This window comes from Coregonus lavaretus (assembly GCF_964263955.1).
Source record: "Coregonus lavaretus genome assembly, chromosome: 33".
NCBI classification, from domain to species: domain Eukaryota; kingdom Metazoa; phylum Chordata; class Actinopteri; order Salmoniformes; family Salmonidae; genus Coregonus; species Coregonus lavaretus.
This window is the reverse complement of record NC_140020.1, coordinates 9,261,026-9,280,614: the sequence shown is the minus strand read 5'-3', so window position 1 is coordinate 9,280,614 and position 19,589 is coordinate 9,261,026. Positions and strand designations below refer to the sequence as shown.

At 46.6% G+C, this 19,589-nt stretch overlaps 1 protein-coding gene across 1 annotated transcript in view; it reads left to right on the top strand.

Moving 5' to 3' along the window:
* The window catches only part of col12a1b (collagen, type XII, alpha 1b), a gene marked incomplete at its 5' end in the record, with an annotated part of 114,163 nt that overhangs the window by 41,625 nt on the left and 52,949 nt on the right, over nucleotides 1–19,589 (top strand). The window contains 14 exons of the mRNA XM_084150766.1: nucleotides 2,423–2,552; nucleotides 4,735–4,874; nucleotides 5,194–5,326; nucleotides 5,472–5,492; nucleotides 6,125–6,264; nucleotides 14,938–15,067; nucleotides 15,276–15,415; nucleotides 15,650–15,779; nucleotides 16,279–16,418; nucleotides 16,615–16,738; nucleotides 17,032–17,174; nucleotides 17,301–17,430; nucleotides 17,785–17,927; nucleotides 18,045–18,174. Coding sequence (XP_084006892.1) covers nucleotides 2,423–2,552; nucleotides 4,735–4,874; nucleotides 5,194–5,326; nucleotides 5,472–5,492; nucleotides 6,125–6,264; nucleotides 14,938–15,067; nucleotides 15,276–15,415; nucleotides 15,650–15,779; nucleotides 16,279–16,418; nucleotides 16,615–16,738; nucleotides 17,032–17,174; nucleotides 17,301–17,430; nucleotides 17,785–17,927; nucleotides 18,045–18,174 — 1,774 coding nt within the window. The remainder of the gene's footprint in view (nucleotides 1–2,422; nucleotides 2,553–4,734; nucleotides 4,875–5,193; nucleotides 5,327–5,471; nucleotides 5,493–6,124; nucleotides 6,265–14,937; nucleotides 15,068–15,275; nucleotides 15,416–15,649; nucleotides 15,780–16,278; nucleotides 16,419–16,614; nucleotides 16,739–17,031; nucleotides 17,175–17,300; nucleotides 17,431–17,784; nucleotides 17,928–18,044; nucleotides 18,175–19,589) is intronic.

Genomic DNA, 19,589 nt, shown 5'->3' with positions numbered 1-19,589 from the left:
CGCTCTGTACACAAAAATGTTGGTCGGAAACGGTCCAGAACCGCTCAAAGTCCCCTAAATAGGGGACAGCGTTTATTAAGGGAAAGTCACAAGTCATTGATGTCACAGGGTGTTATAGTAGCAGAACCTTTCAGTAGACTGGGATCTTGACTCCATGGGCAGGCTAGGCCAGGATGACATGGTGAAAGAAGCCTACTGGCAGTCAGAGAAGACCCTGGCCCCAGCACCCAGCACCCCAGCAGCAGCCCAACACCCCAACACCCCCCCAACACCCCAGCACCCCAACATCCCAGCACTCCAACACCCCAACACCCCCCCCCCCAACACCCCAGCACCCCAACACCCCAGCACTCCAACACCCCAGCACCCCAACACACCAGCACCCCAGCACTCCAGCACCCCCCCAACGCCCCAGCGCCCCAGCACCCCAGCACCCCCCCAACACCACAACACCCCAGCACCACAGCACCCCAAAACCCCAGCACCCCAACACCCCAGCACCCCCCAAACACCCCACCCCCAACACCCCAGCTCCCCAGCACCCCCCCAACACCCCAGCACCCCAACACCCCAGCACCCCCCAACACCCCAGCCCCCCAACACCCCAACCCCAACATCCCAGCACCCCAACACCCCACCCCCCCAACACCCCACCCCCAACACCCCAATACCCCAGCACCCCCCCCAACACCCCAGCACCCCAGCCCCCAGCACCCCAGCACCCCCCCAACACCCCACCCCCCCAACACCCCAGCACCCCAACAACTCCTAACGTTTTATTGGTTAACATCAATGTTCAAAATGCTACAGTTGTCAAGATTTGTCTGTAAATGCTATAATAATACCACAAATCATAGTTTACAGTTGTAGTCGGAAGTTTACATACACCTTAGCCAAATACAGTTAAACTCAGTTTTTCACAATTCCTGACATTTCATCCTAGTAAAAATTCCCTGTTTTAGGTCATTTAGGATCACCACTTTATTTTAAGAATGTGAAATGTCAGAATAATAGTAGAGAGAATGATTTATTTCAGCTTTTATTTCTTTCATCACATTCCCAGTGGGTCAGAAGTTTAAATACACTCAATTAGTATTTGGTTGCATTACCTTTAAATTGTTTAACTTGGGTCAAACATTTCGGGTAGCCTTCCACAAGCTTCCCTCAATAAGTTGGGTGAATTTTGGCCCATTCCTCCTGACAGAGCTGGTGTAACTGAGTCAGGTTTGTAGGCCTCCTTGCTCGCACACGCTTTTTCAGTTCTACCCACACATTTTCTATAGTATTGAGGTCAGGGCTTTGAGATGGCCACTCCAATACCTTGACTTTGTTGTCCTTAAGCCATTTTCCCACAACTTTGGAAGTATGCTTGGGGTCATTGTCCATTTGGAAGACACATTTGCGACCAAGCTTTAACTTCCTGACTAATGTCTTGAGATGTTGCTTCAATATATCCACATAATTTTCCTTCCTCATGTTGCCATCTATTTTGTGAAGTGCACCAGTCCCTCCTGCAGCAAAGCACCCCCACAGCATGATGCTGCCACCCCCGTGCTTCACGGTTGGGATGGTTTTCTTCGGCTTGCAAGGAACCCCCTTTTTCCTCCAAACATAACAATGGTCATTATGGCCAAACAGTTATATTTTTGTTTCATCAGACCGGAGGACATTTCTCCAAAAAGTACGATCTTTGTCCCCATGTGCAGTTGCCGTCTGGCTTTTTTATGTCGGTTTTGGAGCAGTGGCTTCTTCCTTGCTGAGCGGCCTTTCAGGTTATGTCGATATAGGACTCGTTTTACTGTGGATATAGATACATTTGTACCTGTTTCCTACAGCATCTTCACAAGGTCCTTTGCTGTTGTTCTGGGATTGATTTGCACTTTTCGCACCAAAGTATGTTCATCTCTAGGAGACAGAACGCGTCTCCTTCCTGAGCGGTATGACTTGGCTGATTTCTTTTGATTTTCCCATTATATCAAGCAAAGAGGCACTGAGTTTGAAGGTAAGCCTTTAAATACATCCACAGGTACACCTCCACTTGACTCAAATTATGTCAATTAGCCTATCAGAAGCTGCTAAAGCCATGACATCATTTTCTGGAATTTTCCAAGCTGTTTAAAGGCACAGTCAACTTAGTGTATGTAAACTTCTGACCCACTGGAATTGTGTGTCAAAATTACTTGTGTCATGCATAAAGTAGATGTCCTAACCTACTTGCCAAAACTTTAGTTTGTTAACAAGAAATTAGTGGAGTGGTTGAAAAAATAGTTTTAATGACTCCAACCTAAGTGTATGTAAACTTCCGACTTCAACTGTATGTTCATGTTAGTAGTGCTAGTTCATGCTAGTTCTTCAGCAAAAATAATATTGTTAATTGTTTGTTGTTCCTAAAATCATTATCCTTATATCTCCTTTCTGCCAGGTTGAAGTCAATGGCGATATAACATCCCTGCCTCTTGCCAACCTCATCTCTCAATCTGAGTACGATGTTGCTGTCACCCCAGTTTACGACGCAGGTGTTGGAAACCCAATGCTTGGACAAGCCATTACAGGTAAACAACCGTTTGTGTGATTTATCATTTGGCTGATGAGCTGTAGACTAGATATACAGTGGGTATAGAAAGTCACCACCCCCTTTCAAAATGTTCACCTTTTGTTGCCTTACAGCCTGAAATGAAAACACATAAAATCAGACTTTTTCCGGCTTTATTTACACACAGTAGTAACCCACAATATCCAAGTGAAAAAATTTTATCTAAAAAACTCTGAAAATTAATTTAAAGTAAAACAGTAAAATACCCTATTTGGATAAGTGCACACCCCCCTGAGTTAATACTTGGTGGAACCACCTTTTGCTTGAATTACAGCCATGAGTCTCTTTGAATACGTCTTTACTAACTTTGCACATGTAGTCTGTGCAATATTTGCACATTCTTCCTTGCAGAATTGTTCAAGCTCAGTCAAATTGCATGGTGACCGCTCATGGACTGCACTCTTCAAGTCATTCCACAGATTCGATGGGATTTAGGTCGGGGCTCTGACTAGGCCACTCAAGGACATTCACCTTCTTGTCCTTCAGCCACTGTACGGTTGCTTTGGCGGTGTGCTTTGGGTCATTGTCATGTTGAAACGTGAACCATCTTCCCATTTTCAACTTCCTGGCAGAGGGCTGCAGGTTCTCCTCAAGAATCTGTTGGTATTTTGCATTGTCCATTTTCCCTTCTATCCTGACAAGTGCTCCAGGCCCTGCTGAAAAGAAACACCCCCACAACAGGATGCTGCCACCACCGTGCTTTACTGTAGGCATGGTGTTCTTCGGGTGGAAAGATGTAATGGGTTTTCGCCAGACATATCGTTTTGCGTTCAGGCCAAAAAGTTAAATTTTGGTCTCATCTGACCACAGCACCTTTTGCCACTTGGCCTCGGAATCTACAATGTGCTTTTTGGCAAAGCTCAAACGAGACTTGATGTGGCTTTTTTTGAGGAGTGGTTTTTTTCTTGCCACCCTCCCATAGAGGCCAGATTTGTGGAGCGCTTGTGATATTGTGGTCACATACACACATTGACCAGTCTTTGCCATAAAGGCCTGAAGCTCCTTCAATGTCGCCATTGGCTTCTTGGTAGCCTCTCTGATCAGTCTCCTCCTTGCCCGGTCATCCAGTTTGGAGGGACGGCCTGATCTATGCAGGGTCTGGGTGGGGCCATACGCCTTCCACTTCTTAATAATGGTCTTAACTGTGCTCCGAGGGATAGGCAAAGCCTTTGAAATATTTGTATATCCATCCCCTTTATCTCGTAGATCATTTGAAAGTACCTTTCCGTCCATAGTGGATTCTTTGCATTGAATTGCACTACTAAGCAGTGGAGTCCTCTATGAACAACTGCTTTTATTCGGAACTAATCAAAGTCACTACAATTTATCACAGATGGAAGCCAATTAGCTTGATTTGTGATCTGGAAGGGTAACTGGTTATACCTCAGCAAGTTTGCAATTGCAATTCTAAGTAAATAAAGCCGGAAAAAGTCTAATTTGATGTGTTTTCATTTCAGGCTGTAAGGCAACAAAAGGTGAACACTTTGAAAGGGGGTGGTGACTTTCTATACCCACTGTATGAGTGTGTCTGGATGGTGAGAGTTGAGTCTGCAGGCCCTCCTTGGATTTAGCCTCTTCTTCAGTCATTCGTCTTTCTAGATTAAGCCCAAACATCAAGTCACTGTTCTCTGAGGCTGTATGTATGTATGTGTGTGTGTGTGTGTGAGTCTAGTTAATTGTATATGGGCCTACAAACTTTGTGTGTTTGTGTGCGAGTCTGCTATCGCTCACTGCATGGGGCCTTGTTCATCATTAATCCCAGATGATTTGAGGAAATGTTGTTTTCCACACACACACACACACACACACACACACACACACACACACACACACACACACACACACACACACACACATATACGCACACACACACACACACACACACACACACACACACACACACACACACACACACACACACACACACACACACACACACACACACACACACACACACACACACACACACACACACACAAAACCTGTTTGTTGGCCATTGATCTATAAAATGGACTCACAGCTAAAACGTTCCTCACATGGTTCACAGCCCCTCTGACGAATGAAATGGCCTTGCCTCATCTCTCAGGACTTCCTCATAATAATCACGTCTCCCTCTCTCACATCTCCGTCCATGTGTACAGATGTTGTTCCTGCCCCGCAGAACCTGAAGTTGTCCGAGGTGACCCAGACCTCATTCAGGGCCACATGGGAACACGGGGCCCCAGACGTGGCCCTCTACCGAATCGGCTGGACCAAGAAGGGAGAGAACAACTTCCAATATGTATGTTGATCTACTCCAGCCGATGGTGATTGGTGATTCTGGTCTATTTACTGCTATAGAGTGGACTGGGACCGTTTATGCTCTCTATCTCTCCCTCTCTCCCTCTCTATCTCTCCCTCTCTCTCTGTCTCCCTCTCTCTGTCTCCCTCTCTCCCTCTCTATCTCTCCCTCTCTCTCTGTCTCCCTCTCTCTGTCTCCCTCTCTATTTCTCCCTCTCTTTCCGTCTCCCTCTCTCTTCGTCTTGTTCTGCCCACCACTCTCTCTCTTTCGCTGTCCCCCTCTACCTGTTCCCCCGCTCTCTCTCCATCCATCTCTCCAGGCTATCCTGAACAGTGATGAAACGTCACATAATCTGGAGAACCTGGACCCGGACACCCTGTATGATGTCACCGTCACGGCCATCTACCCAGACGAGTCAGAGAGCGAGGACCTGATTGGCAGTCAGCGCACATGTAGGTTCACCCTTCTGTTCTTCTCCTCTCTCATCCTCCTATCAATTACATTCATGTTTTAAATTTAGACCACAGATGTGGTCCACAGCGTATTGAAATAACCTTGTTCTTCCCCTGTTGTTCTCTTAACGTTTTCTTTTTCCAGTGTTAAAGATGACTACACCTGGTATGTTATTTGAAACGTAGAAGGACATTGTCGTTGTAATGTTCATGATTATGATTATAATGGTAATGCGAACAATAATTAAAGTGTTGTTGATGGAAAACACACTTTTATAAAATAAATCTGCATGTGCATTGCTGTGCCTTGAAAGAGCAGCAAATGCAAACGTGTGACTACTGACCCGGCAGCGGCCGAATGTTCCACCACAGACACCTTATTGTCAACCATTTGTCATAATATAATTTCTCATGTCATTTAATTAATGTCATTTTTCATGTCATAACATTGTCGTTCCTCGTGTCGTTAATGTCAATCCTCATCATGTCACAATGTCATTCCTCATCAATATCCCCATCATTGGAAATGCATGTGCCATATAGTACAGTAACCTTACTGGCTGCTTCACTCTCCATCGTGTCGTTTAAATGTACTTCATCACTAAATCATGTGTTCTCGTCACCAAATCATGTGTTCTCATCATCTCACCCCCTATCCTCATCATCATTGCTTCATCCAGCCTCCTGAACCCCATGTGATCATGGAGGATTGGTAAAGGCTGTCTAATGTGCCCTGCAGCCATTTTATATAAACCACCACTGTCTTGGGTCAGTGTATTGATTGTAATGTGTTCCTAGCTCCAACTGGACCTCCGCAGAACTTGCAGGTGTTCAATGCGACCACGGTCACTCTGACAGTGAAGTGGGACCATGCCCCAGGCCCCGTCCAGAACTACAAGATCTCTTTCCAACCTGTGGCTGGAGGCAAAGCTCTCTCTGTAAGTACAACACACACCCTCCAGTAGTTTCTTGAAAACATTTGAAGTAATCTGTTAACAATTCCCAGACTGTTTTGCAATGGCTATGAGTGTATTGTGAGTAACTGATAAGTAATGGCGACCCAGAACTAACCTCTAAATCCTTTGCCCTCTGGGTATGTATAGCGGGTGATTTGGACGGAGGTGTAAATCACAGAACAATGGTTATTCTGCCAATACAGCGGTTCGCAGCAATGCGTAAAACAACTACAGTGCGGCTTAACGGCGCACTGGGGAAAACAAAACACACAGGTGAATTTCCCGGTGATAAAGTACATAAAGATCCACCGAGCTATCGACACGTCCACATGGAAACAATCACACACAAAGACATGGGGGGCAGAGGGAATACTTATACAGGGACTGATGAGGGGATATGAACCAGGTGTGTGTAAAAACAAGACAAAACAAATGGAATGATGAGATGAGAAGCGGCAGTGGCTAGAAGGCCGGTGATGACGAACGCTGAAGCCTGCCCGAACAAGGAGAGGAGGCAGCTTCGGAGGAAGTCGTGACTGTACCCCCCCCCTTGACGCGCAGCTCCAGCAGCGTGCCGACACCGGCCTCAGGGACGGCCAGGAGGACGCGGAGCAGGGCGAGCCGGATGGCAACGGTGGAAATGCCACAACAGGAAGGGTTCGAGGACATCCTTCACCGGGACCCAGCACCGCTCCACCGGACCGTACCCCTCCCACTCCACAAGGTACTGAAAGCCCCCCACCCGACGCCTCGAATCCAGGATGGAACGGACGGAGTATGCCGGGGCCCCCTCGATGTCCAGAGGGGGCGGAGGGACCTCCCGCACCTCAGACTCCTGGTTTGGACCAGCCACCACTGGCCTGAGGGGAGAGACGTGAAATGAGGGGTTAATACGGTAATCAGGAGGGAGCAGCAACCTATACGTAACCTTGTTAACTCTCCTCAGGACTTTGAACGGCCCCACAAACCGCGGGCTCAGCTTCCGGCAGGGCAGGAGGAGGGGCAGGTTCCGGGTCGAGAGCCAGACCCAATCACCCGGTACAAAGACCGGGGCCTCACTGCGGTGGCGGTCAGCGTTGGCTTTCTGGTGACGCACGGCGTGCTGGAGATGGACGTCGGCGGCGTTCCACGTCTCCTCTGCGCGCCGAAACCAGTCGTCCGCCGCAGGAGCCTCAGTCTGGCTCTGATGCCATGGTGCCAGGACCGGCTGATACCCTAAAACACATTGAAATGTTGATAGGTTAGTGGAGGAGTGGCGGAGAGAGTTCTGGGCATATTCGGCCCATGGCAAGAACACTGACCACTCCCCCGGCCGGTCCTGGCAGTAGGACTGCAGGAACCTACCCACATCCTGATTCACCCGTTCCACCTGCCCATTAGATTTGGGGTGAAACCCAGAGGTCAGGCTGACCGACACCCCCAGACGTTCCATGAACGCCTTCCAGACCCTAGACATAAACTGGGGACCCCGGTCAGACACTATGTCCTCTGGCACCCCGTAGTGCAGGAAGACGTGAGTAAACAGGGCTTCCGCAGTTTGCAGGGCCGTGCAGAGGAAGGAGGCGGCAGGAAGGAGGCGGCAGGCTTTAGAGAAGCGGTCCACAATGACCAGGATGGTGGTGTTACCTTGAGAGAGGGGAAGATCAGTTAGAAAGTCAATTGATAAGTGGGACAATGGCCCCAACTGGTAAGGGATGTAACTTACCCGCTGGAAGGTGCCTAGGTGCCTTACTCTGGGCGCACACCGAGCAGGAGGAGACATACACCCTCACGTCCTTAGCCAAGGTAGGCCACCAGTACTTCCCGGTCAGGCAGCGCACTGTACGGCCGATGCCTGGGTGACCAGAGAAGGGGGACCTGTTTGCCCAATAGATAAGATGATCACGGACACTAGACGACACGTACCGCAGCCCAGCTTGGCACTGAGGTGGAAATGGCTCTGTGCATTATGCCTGCTCTATGTCCACGTCCACCACCCACACCACCGGCGCCACAATGCAGGAGGCCGGGAGTATGGGGGTGTTGTCTATGGGCCTCTCCTCTGTGTCGTACAGCCGTGACAGTGCGTCTGCCTTCATGTTCTTTGTGCCTGGTATATAGGACAGCGTGAAATCAAACCGCAAGGATTCAGCCTCTTCGCTGCCTGGATGTACTCCAGGTTACGGTGGTCAGTCCAGACGAGGAAAGGGTGTTTCGCCCCCTGGAGCCAGTGCCTCCAAGCTGTCAGGGCTCTGACAACAGCCAACAGCTCCCGATCACCAACGGCATAGTTCTGCTCCGCCGGGCTGAGCTTCTTAGAGAAGAAGGCACAGGGGCGGAGCTTGGGTGGCGTGCCCGAGCGTTGGGATAGGCCAGCGCCTACCCCTACCTCGGACGCATCCATCTCCACTACGAACGGCAATGATGGATCAGGATGGGCCAGTACCGGGGCTGAGGTGAACAGAGCCCTCAGGTTACTGAAAGCCCTGTCAGCCTCAGCAGACCAGCGGAGCAGGGACGGCCCACCCTTCAACAGAGAGGTGATGGGAGCTGCGACCTTGCCAAAGCCCCGGATAAACCTCCGATAGTAATTGGCAAAGCCAATGAAGCGCTGCACCTCCTTTACCATGGTTGGAGTCGGCCAATTACGCATGGCTGAAATGCGGTCTCCCTCCCTCTCCACACCTGAGGTGGTGATGTGGTATCCAAGGAAGGAGACGGATTGTTGGAAGAACAGACACTTTTCTGCCTTGGCATACAGGTCATGCTCCAACAGTCGGCCCAGCACTCTGCGAACCAGGGACACATGCTCGGTGCGCGTAGCGGAATACACCAGGATGTCATCGATGTAGACCACCACACTGCGACCAAGCATGTCCCGAAACACCTCATTCACAAAGGACTGGAAGACTGATGGAGCATTCATCAACCCGTATGGCATCACCAGGTTTTCAAATGCTGTCTTCCACTCGTCCCCTTCCCGGACACGCACCAGTTTGTACGCACTCCTGAGATCTAATTTCGTGAAGAATCATGCCCCATGCATTGATTTGATAACAGAGGAGATGAGGGGTAGAGGGTAACTATAGCGAATGGTAGTTTGATTAAGTGCACGGTAATCAATGCAAGGGCGCAGACCCCCGTCTTTCTTCTTCACGAAAAATAAACTTGAGGAGGCGGGTGAAGTGGAGGGATGTATGAACCCCTGACGCAGGGACTCGGAGACGTATGTCTCTATAGCCTCAATTTCAGCCTGCGACAGGGGATATACATGACTCCTGGGAGGCACAGCGTCTAACCGGAGGTTTATTGCGCAACCCCCCGCCCGATGGGCCAAGTCGAGGTATTCGGGGTGAATGCGCACTGTGGAGGTAGTGTCTGGACTTTCCACCATGGTCGCACCAACGGAAACAGCTAGACACCTACCCTGACACTCTTGCGACCACCCCGTGAGAACCCTCTGCGGCCATGAAAAGGTGGGGTCGTGTAGTACTAGCCAGGGAAGGCCCAACACAACAGGGAAATCAGGGGACTCAATATGAAAGGTGAATTGCTCCCTATGGGTCTCCTGTGTAATCATAGTGACTGGTGCTGTAACCTCCCTAACAAAACCTGACCCTAATGGTCGACTGTCAAGTGCTTTGATGGGCAATGGAATGGACAGCGGAACCAATGTAATACGTAAACTAAGAGCTAAAGACCTGTCCATAAAGTTCCCAGCTGCGCATGAATCTACCAGCGCCTTACACTGGGGAACTACCGTATAATCAGGGAAGTTGACATGGATGGTGAAATGCACAGCAGTGGGCTCTGAACGAGTGTGGGTTTGTGCTACCTAGGGTGACACGAGAGTGCCCTGCCTGCCGCCTCCAGAACCAGAAGAACTCTGACGACATCATGCAGCAGAATGTCCTCTTTTGCCAAAAGAGTGACACTGAATCTGTCGTTCTCTGTTCTCCCGGATCGCTGCACCACCCGTGATCCGGGTTGAAGGGGGGTGAAACGGGCAGGCCCCTTCAGGACGTTCTCTCGAAGCCAGCAGGTTGTCCAACCGGATGGCCATGTCCACCAGTTGGTTGAAGGTCAACGTGGTATCCCGGTAGGCTAGCTCCCTTCGGACGTCCTCATGCAGGCTGCATCGGAAGTGGTCGATGAGGGCCCGCTCGTTCCACCTGGACCCAGCTGCTAGAGTTCTAAACTCCAGGTCAAAGTCTTGCGCGGTCCTCGTCCCCTGCCTCAGATTGACTAGACGCTCGCCCGCCTCTCTTCCTTCGGGGGATGATTGAAGACTGCCCGGAAGAGGCAAGCGAACTCTCCGTAGTTGTCCAATGCGTCTCCTCCTTCACTCCAGACCGCGTTGGCCCACTCCAGGGCTTTCCCCGAGAGGCAGGAGACGAGGGCGGACACCTTCTCCCGATCCGATGGAGCCGGGCTGATTATGGTGAAATAGAGGTCCAGCTGCAGGAGGAAACCCTGGCAGCGGGCCGCTGTCCCGTCGTATTCCCTCGGTCGAGACAAGCGAATACCTCTGGGTGCTGGGGTGTGGGTGGCTGGATCCGGTCGCTCAGCTGGTTCCGCAGGGTTGGGTCCTCTCCTCTCCAGGCGCTGGACGACCTGGAGAACCCGATCCATCGCTTCGCCCAAGCTGGCTAACATGTTGGAATGCTCCCGGACCCGCTCAACAACTCCAGGCACATTCTCCACTGATTCCATACTGTTGGGTGTGTGATTCTGTAGCGGGTGATTTGGACGGAGTCAGACGCAGGAGGTGTAAATCACAAAATAATGGTTTATTTGGCCAATACAGCGGTTCGCATGAATGCGTAAAACAACTACAGTGCGGCTTAACGGCGCACTGGGGAAAACAAAACACACAGGTGAATTTCCCGGTGAAAAAGTACATAAAGATCCACCGAGCTATCGACACGTCCACATGGAAACAATCACACACAAAGACAGAGGGAATACTTATACAGGGACTGATGAGGGGATATGAACCAGGTGTGTGTAAAAACAAGACAAAACAAATGGAATGATGAGATGAGAAGCGGCAGTGGCTAGAAGGCCGGTGATGACGAACGCTGAAGCCTGCCCGAACAAGGAGAGGAGGCAGCTTCAGCGGAAGTCGTGACAGTATGATATCTCTCAGTTCACTTACCTACAATATAGAGTGACGTTAGTTGTTACCAGTGTAATGTGCCGGTATCTGGTTGAGGTTTTCTCCAACGTGCCTGAGCTAGTTTAACCCCAATGATGAAACCGTAAGTACTTCCCAGTGCAGTAAAAAAACTTGATTTTTATATAATGCCCTTTTAGTGTAAGAGCAGTTTCAAAAGTCTGCATGAAATGCCAGCCTGTTGTGGTGGGATGGAGTTTATAGTCCGATAAGAGAGTTCCAAACCTCTCTGCCAATAACAGCTAGTTTTCCCCTCCCCACTCAGACCACTCCCAGACAATCCTAGCAAAATTCTTGCTTGAGAAATTGCTCTTTGCTAAGAAGATATTTTTTTCCCTTTTTTACTAATTTAATTGAAAACAATCACAGTAAGGTACTTAATTGTTACCGAGAAATGATTTGATATTGAAATAAAAATGGCTGCATTAGACCTTTAAAGACAAATGGCTAATTCCGTTCGCATAAAAGTACTGAAGCATTTCTGAATTGGTTTATTGTAATATGAAGTCCCTTTCCTCTTGGGATCCACAAGTGGTGTCCTCCCCACTGACAAGAGTAGTGAGTAGTAACGGCAGGCTATTTTGTCTTCCTCCACATTGTTAGTTTGACATTAGGATTATGACTTTGTCCTCCTATCCAGTCTGTTTGTGTACTTAAAGGAGGTCTGTATCTGGCAGCCAAGCCCACATTCCTAACTTCAATGTGATCAGCGATGGAAATTGTTAGGAAATACATTTTTTTTAGTCTTTCGGTAGACGATGCGCATATATGAAAAGAATTTGGTTGGTTAAAAATGTTTTAAGTGTCTGAGAAGTTATGACAGGTTACCCCAAACATTGTATCAGTTCTCTAAACTGTGATTTCAACATGACACCATGGGACAGAGCTGTTGCATGTCTATCTAATCCCATCATAGCACATCATTGTAATTATACTATAGTATCGCTGTACACTTAAAACAGTATGGAGACATACTGCTGTTGTGATGTTGTGGTCTACAGACTTTGATTTAACATAAGCCATATACGCCAGGCATGACATTCACTCTTGGGACCCTCAAGTGCCTGTCTCTTATATAATGGTATAGTGATGTCGAAATACAAAAAGTGGATGTGTAGTTTAGGTGATCTGCTAAATGAATATGTCAGACATAAGCAAATACAATGGAACATCTATTGTATGTCGTCCACTCTGTGGCTATAACGTTTCATGCCATTGATAGATGTTGCTTACTGTACAGTTGTAGGATCTTAATTTGACCAGTATTGTCGCAACAAAATAATCTTGCAGCGACAGGATTTGACCGTTTAGTCCATAATGTTGCTTGATCGGTGGTTAGGCTATTAGCTGGGAAAAAATTGGTTAAATGAAAAGTGTAATGCTGTTAATATAACCGTGTGTTAGTGCGAATTTTCTGTGAATTTATGTAAATCACAAAGCTCATCTGTATTTCCTGCGGTGCAGGAAAATTCGCAGCAACAAAAGAGTGCTCAAAGTAAGATCCTACATCTGTAGTTCCAAATGACAGGATACATTTAAAACATTGGCTTGTAGTATTACGAAATTGTTCTTCCATGATGTCTAGTGTCCCTCAAGACCAATGAATCTTCCCTTTATACACTACTAGTTTATGAACAGAGTAGTGAAAGAAAGGCAATTGTTCTTTGTATAAGGTGTTTGAATGAGCAACTCTGTTCACACAAATGGCTTTGGGTAAATAATTCATCCTTGGGGAACACTGGTTTTGTTTCTGCTAGACTGAAATGAGGGGAAAGTTATTGGCTGATTTATAGAGAGTTCCCTGGGCTCGGGGAGAAACCGTGTTCATGCTCCACAGCCTCGTAAAAGTAAAAATTGATGTAAGAGCTTTAGAGTTTACATTGGTCATGTTTGGATGGCTTCCCTGTGACAGTGTTGAAGAACTCTGCTTGGCCCCAACCGCCCCAATTGGGTAATATTTGGTTGATACGTTCATCAATGAGATTACAACTTATTTTCACCCACTCAAAAAAGACAGTCAAAAGTTTGTTGAATTCTCAATGTGGTATCGCTATGCTTTCAACCATCTAAAAGCACAACCAAATTCCAATGGAAAATCAATGTATAATTTTTGGTTTAGTTGTCACGTAAATGTGTTATCACTGCACTTTCAACCATTTAAAAGCACAACAAAGTTCAAATGGGAATACAATGTTAGATATTTTATTTATTTATTGTTAATAATGTGTTAATGCGTTGCATTTTTAATGGCGTTAATTGTTTTGATGCCATTAATTACATCTCCATTTCTTCACCGCACAGACCCTTTTAAGCGCAACATACAACACGCACACACGCTCTCGGTAGCGCGGTCTGTCTCTATTGTGGTGCTTAAACATCCACTATGCGCACAGCTTTGAGCAACAATTTTGAAGGAAAACTTCATTAGTAGGAATAAATCAAATCAAACTTTAAAGGCACTTTAAATACAGTTTGACTTCATTTAGTCATATTCTTTAATTCACATTTTTAAAGTGTAAAAAAAAAAAACTAAATTAACCAAAGATTGAAACCCTAGGCCTGTATGTACAGTATTGTCTATGTTTAGTTGAATCCCAGGTTGAATTCATACAATAGCCGTTGATGACTTTCCAAACAATAGATAGGCCTAAATAGGCCTATATGATTGATATATGATTGATAAAGTATGGTTACATTTAATTTGCTCTGTTAGATCTACCCTTTGGAAATGACTTTGATAGCAACAGAGAATCTATTAAGTGGAGATTTCTCAATAATTATTCTCACGATAGCACATCGGTAACAGTCGGTGACAAATATCAAAGCTAAGCTGGGCTTGGTTAAAACCATTGATGGGAGACCAAAAGGTAGCTGTAGATAGATCAACTCTCCAGTAGGAGGTGCTACCCAGCCTATTGTTTTTTTCTTATACGTTGAAGATCTGACGTTGTTTCAAAGGTACAAATTCAACATATTTATACAAGGTTTGTCAATGTTGAAAATTGGTTACCATGATGACATAATGCTGTGGTTGAAATTTCACCCTCAAAACAAACGTTGATTACTTTTTTCAAATGCAATGTATTTTCCACATAGATTCCACGTCACAATACGGTGACAAATTACGTTGAAACAATGTTGATTTCACCAGTTTGTGCCCAGTGGTGAGCTAATGAACTTCAGGGCTTTTTGTCTCTGAGCTGAGGAAAGGGAAAGGGGGATACCTAGTCAGTTGTACAACTGAATGCATTCAACTGAAATGTGTCTTCCGCGTTTAACCCAACCGTTCTGAATCAGAGAGGTGCGGAGGGCTGCCTTAATTAACATCCACGTCTTCGGTGAGAGGACAGCCCTAACCATTAAAAGAGTGTAACTTGTCATCCATCTGTCACCCTGTTCTAATAAATTACTGTTTTAACATCGATGTGAGATGTTCTCACTTCACTTCTCCTCCCAGAGACAAAGAAAAGCCTCTGACTTTGTTGTTGTCCCCCAAACAGACCCAGGTGGGAGGAAAGAAGAACAGTGTAATCCTCCAGAAGCTGATACCTGACACTCCCTACTCTGTCACCGTGGCAGCTATCTACCCCAGCGGAGAGGCCAAAGACATCTCAGGCCAAGGAAAGACCAGTAAGTGGCCCTGACAACAGGAACTCTGGAACCACCAGACCTATAAAAGACCAGAAACCACCTACAACATTCTCCTAATAGATGTATAATTTTAGAGTACAACCAATGAAGCAGATAACTCTTTTGTACAGTATTTTGATTTCAGTTCACTCAATGTAAAGTAAAATGTTTAAAACCCCATATTAAAGCACTGTATGGTTTAATCCAGAGCCTCTTGGTGGAGTGAAGAACCTGCAGGTGACCAACCCCACTATGACCACCCTGAATGTGAAATGGGAGGCGGCCGACGGGAAAGTGAAAGAATACAAAGTCATCTATGTACCTGCTGCCGGTGGAGATGAGAGCATGGTAGGACTGGCAGGAAGTCTCTCAGCTTACTGTTGGCTGACTGTGTAAAAAAATATTCCAACAATTCACATCCCAAAATTAAATGAGAAATAGCGTATTAATGTATTGTTTGAAGTTGTTTGTTTTATGAATCACACAATATGGCAAACAACTATCTTCAGTCAAACAGAGTTGTATAGGCATGTTGGTAGTAGGCAGACGTTAATAGTTGTGATGTGTTTGTGTAACGTAAAGGAGACTGTAGCTGCCACTGCCACCACCACTGTTCTGAAAGGCCTCCTTCCAGACACCCTCTACACCGTCTCACTGGTGCCTGTCTACGAAGTGAGAGATGGACAGAAACAGTCTGAAAACGGAAAGACAAGTAAGACTGTCTGACAGCTAAGTCTAAAGATCTTTAAAGATCTTCTAAAGATCACTTATTAAGTGATCTTTTCAGGGACTGACTAATGGCCTTCTTAAAAGACATTAGTTAAATCAGTATAACGTTTCAGGGACTGACTAATGGCCTTCTTAAAAGCTGATTTATGGAGTAAATCCATACATCCATAAATAACCACCAATGCAGAGGATACCTCTCCATTGAGTCTGTATTTAAACTTCATACAGACTCCTTGCAATGCTATGTTCAATCAGTATAAAGTTTCAGGGACTGAATAATGGCCTTCTTAAAAGACATTAGTTCCATCAATGGAGAGGATAACTCTTTATTGCTGGATTTGAACTTCATACAAACTCCATAAGATAAGATAAGTTAACATAAGATAATATAGCAATTTATTAAGTACTTTGAGATAGTAATTTAATAAGTACTGTCAATCAGTATAAAGTTATATTATTATATCCCTGGTTGGTGTGTCCAGAGCCTCTTGATGGAGTGAAGAACCTGCAGGTAACCAACCCCACCATGGTCACACTGAATGTGAAATGGGAGGCGGCCGAGGGGAAAGTGAAAGAGTACAAAGTCATCTATGTGCCTGCTGCCGGTGGAGCTGAGAGCATGGTAGGACTGGTAACTGACAGTGTAGAAAGTGTGGTTACTTTCAAGGGTATGAGTACCATTGTACTCATAATCCTTATACACTCCTGTTTGACGGAATATAGTTGCTTGTCATATTTTGTGATTTATATAACATTAGTTATTGTTAAGTTGGGAGTGGGCAGGTGTTAATAGTTGTATTGTGCACGTGTAATGTAAGGAGACTGTGGCTGGGACCAACACCGTTCTGAAGGGCCTCACACCAGACACCATCTACACCGTTTCAGTGGTGCCTGTCTACAACGTGGGAGACGGCAAGAAAATGTCTGAGAACGGAAAGACAAGTAAGACAGGCTGACATTGGGATGAGGGACGGAGAAATGGATCATTTCAGAGTATCATCAATAGTGAGGATAGCTCTTCATTAGTGGATTTTAATTCCATGCAATACCAAGTTCAATCATTGAAAGTGACAGCCCCATATTTAAGCCTTGTTTGGTACAGCTTTAATATAGCTGTCAAAATTCAATTTTGAAAACAGCTATATGCATTCATATTGAATCAGTTCGACTCAGTAACGGCTTGAGGATATTGACGCCATTTACTTGGAGTGATGTTGATGTGTCTTCTTCCTCAGGGCCTCTTGGTGGAGTGAAGAACCTGCAGGTGATCAACCCCACCATGACCACCCTGAACGTGCGCTGGGAGCCAGCCGACGGGAAAGTCAAAGAGTACAAAGTCTTCTATGTACCTGCTGCCGGTGGAGCTGCTGAGGCAATGGTAGGATTCTGCTGTAGCTGACAGTGTAGAAAGTGTTGTTTCCACATTGTGTGCCATAAAATTAATTGTGGGTGTGTTGGGAGTGGACAGAGGTTAATAGTTTGGTTGTGTTTGTATAATCTTTAGGAAACTGTAGCTGCCACTGCCACCAGTACTGTCTTGAGAGGCCTCCTGACAGACACCCTCTACACTGTGTCACTGGTGCCTGTCTTCGCAGAGACAGAGGGCAGGAGGCAGTCTGAGAACGGAAAGACAAGTAAGACTGGCTGACATCGAAGCAATCATTCCAATACGCACTTCCATGTTCGCAGTACGCCTCAGATGCCAGACCAAGCATAACTTCCATGAATTGCATAAATTGTCATTAGTACCCACTGTATAGTGTGTATTTGTATTCACTTTTTGTATTGTCCTTTTAAGAGAACTTAGTCTGTACGGTATGGAAGTGTAGAATGTCATTGCTGCCACAAAATAACAATTTTCTTTCTTTTTTTTGGTAGCAATAACCTTCTGTAAACTGAGTTTGCAATGTAAGATGATTATCAATGAGATAAGAGAGTTCTACTGGACATAGAACAGGTTTTCTATATTTTGTTGTTTTCCTCACCAGGACCGTTGGGTGGAGTGAAAAACCTGAAGGTGACTGAACCCACCATGACTTCTCTGAAGGTGGACTGGGACCCAGCGGACGGAGCTGTGCGTCAGTACAAGATCTTCTTTGCCCCTGTGGCTGGAGGAACACCAGAGGAAATGGTAGGTCTCTTTCACCTTATGACCTCATAAATAGCCTTAAGCTAATACACTTCGATAAAGCATTTAATCTGTAATCAGTCATCTAATTAAAATCACTTTCCACCTGCTTGTAAACAGGAGCAAGTACCTGGAAGCACCACCACCATCGTTCTGAGGAACCTCAAGCCTGACACACCTTACACAATATCAGTGCTACCTATCTACCCCGTCAGAGAGGGGAAACGGCAGGCTGAGAATGGAAAGACACGTAAGTAGCAATGTCAAATGAAGTGGTAGTATGCAATCTCGAAAGGTGATTTCAAATCAAATCAAATCAAATGTTATTTGCCACATGCGCCGAATACAACAGGTGTAGACATTACAGTGAAATGCTTACTTACAAGCCCTTAACCAACAATGCAAAGTAAAACAAATAAAAAAGGTGTTAAGCAAAAAAAATAAAAGCAAATAACTAAAGAGCAGCAGTAAAATAAAATAACAGTAGGGAGGCTATATACAGGGGGGTGTAATGAATACTCGGACAGAGTGGTAAGATCCAATCGCAGAATAGCGATGCTTTATTGAGTACAGACAAGGGAATAGCTTAATCGTGGTCGGGCGGGCTGTGGTCAAAACCGGCCAGGCAGAGACAGGCAGAGGTACCAAGGGAGCGGGCTTAGTCGTAGTCGGGGGCACAGGCACAGGATCAGAGGACGGTAATCACTGGGGTAGACAAGCAGAGGATTAAGCAATTCGGGGAGTCAAACAACAAGGCACAGGTCGGATACACGGGTAATCAAAAAACAACAAACTCTCTCTCTCTCTCTCGGAACAAAACGCTTAGCAAGTCACAATGGAACAATACCTCGCACCGACTGAACTTCTGAGCACACCTTATATCCTACCCTAATTACGGACAGGTGTGCTCAGAACTCAGGTGAACCAGATCGAGTCTGATGACTCCCCCTCTCTGTAGATCGGGGAAGTGTCAGACTCTGTCTAGACCCAGCCAACCCCCGATCCCTTACAGGGGGTACCGGTGCAGAGTCAATGTGGGGGGGCATCGGCTAGTCGAGGTAATTGAGGTAATATGTACATGTGGGTAGAGTTAAAGTGACTATGCATAAATAATAAACAGAGTAGTAGCATAGTAAAAAAGGGGGACGGGGTGGGGGTCGGGGGGCAGTGCAAATTGTCCGGGTAGCCATGATTAGCTGTTCAGGAGTCTTATGGCTTGGGGGTAGAAGCTGTTGAGAAGCCTTTTGGAACTAGACTTGGCACTCCGGTACCGCTTGCCGTGCGGTAGCAGAGAGAACAGTCTATGACTAGGGTGGCTTGACAATTTTGAGGTCCTTCCTCTGACACCGCCTGGTATAGAGGTCCTGGATGGCAGGAAGCTTGGCCCCAGTGATGTACTGGGCCGTACGCACTACCCTCTGTAGTGCCTTGCGGTCGGAGGCCGAGCAGTTGCCATACCAGGCGGTGATGCAACCAGTCAGGATGCTCTCGATGGTGCAGCTGTATAACTTTTAGAGGAGCTGAGGACGCATGCCAAATCTTTTCAGTCTCCCGAGGGGGAATAGGCTTTGTCGTGCCCTCTTCACGACTGTCTTGGTGTGCTTGGACCATGATAGTTTGTTGGTGATGTGGACACCAAGGAACTTGAAGCTCTTAACCTGTTCC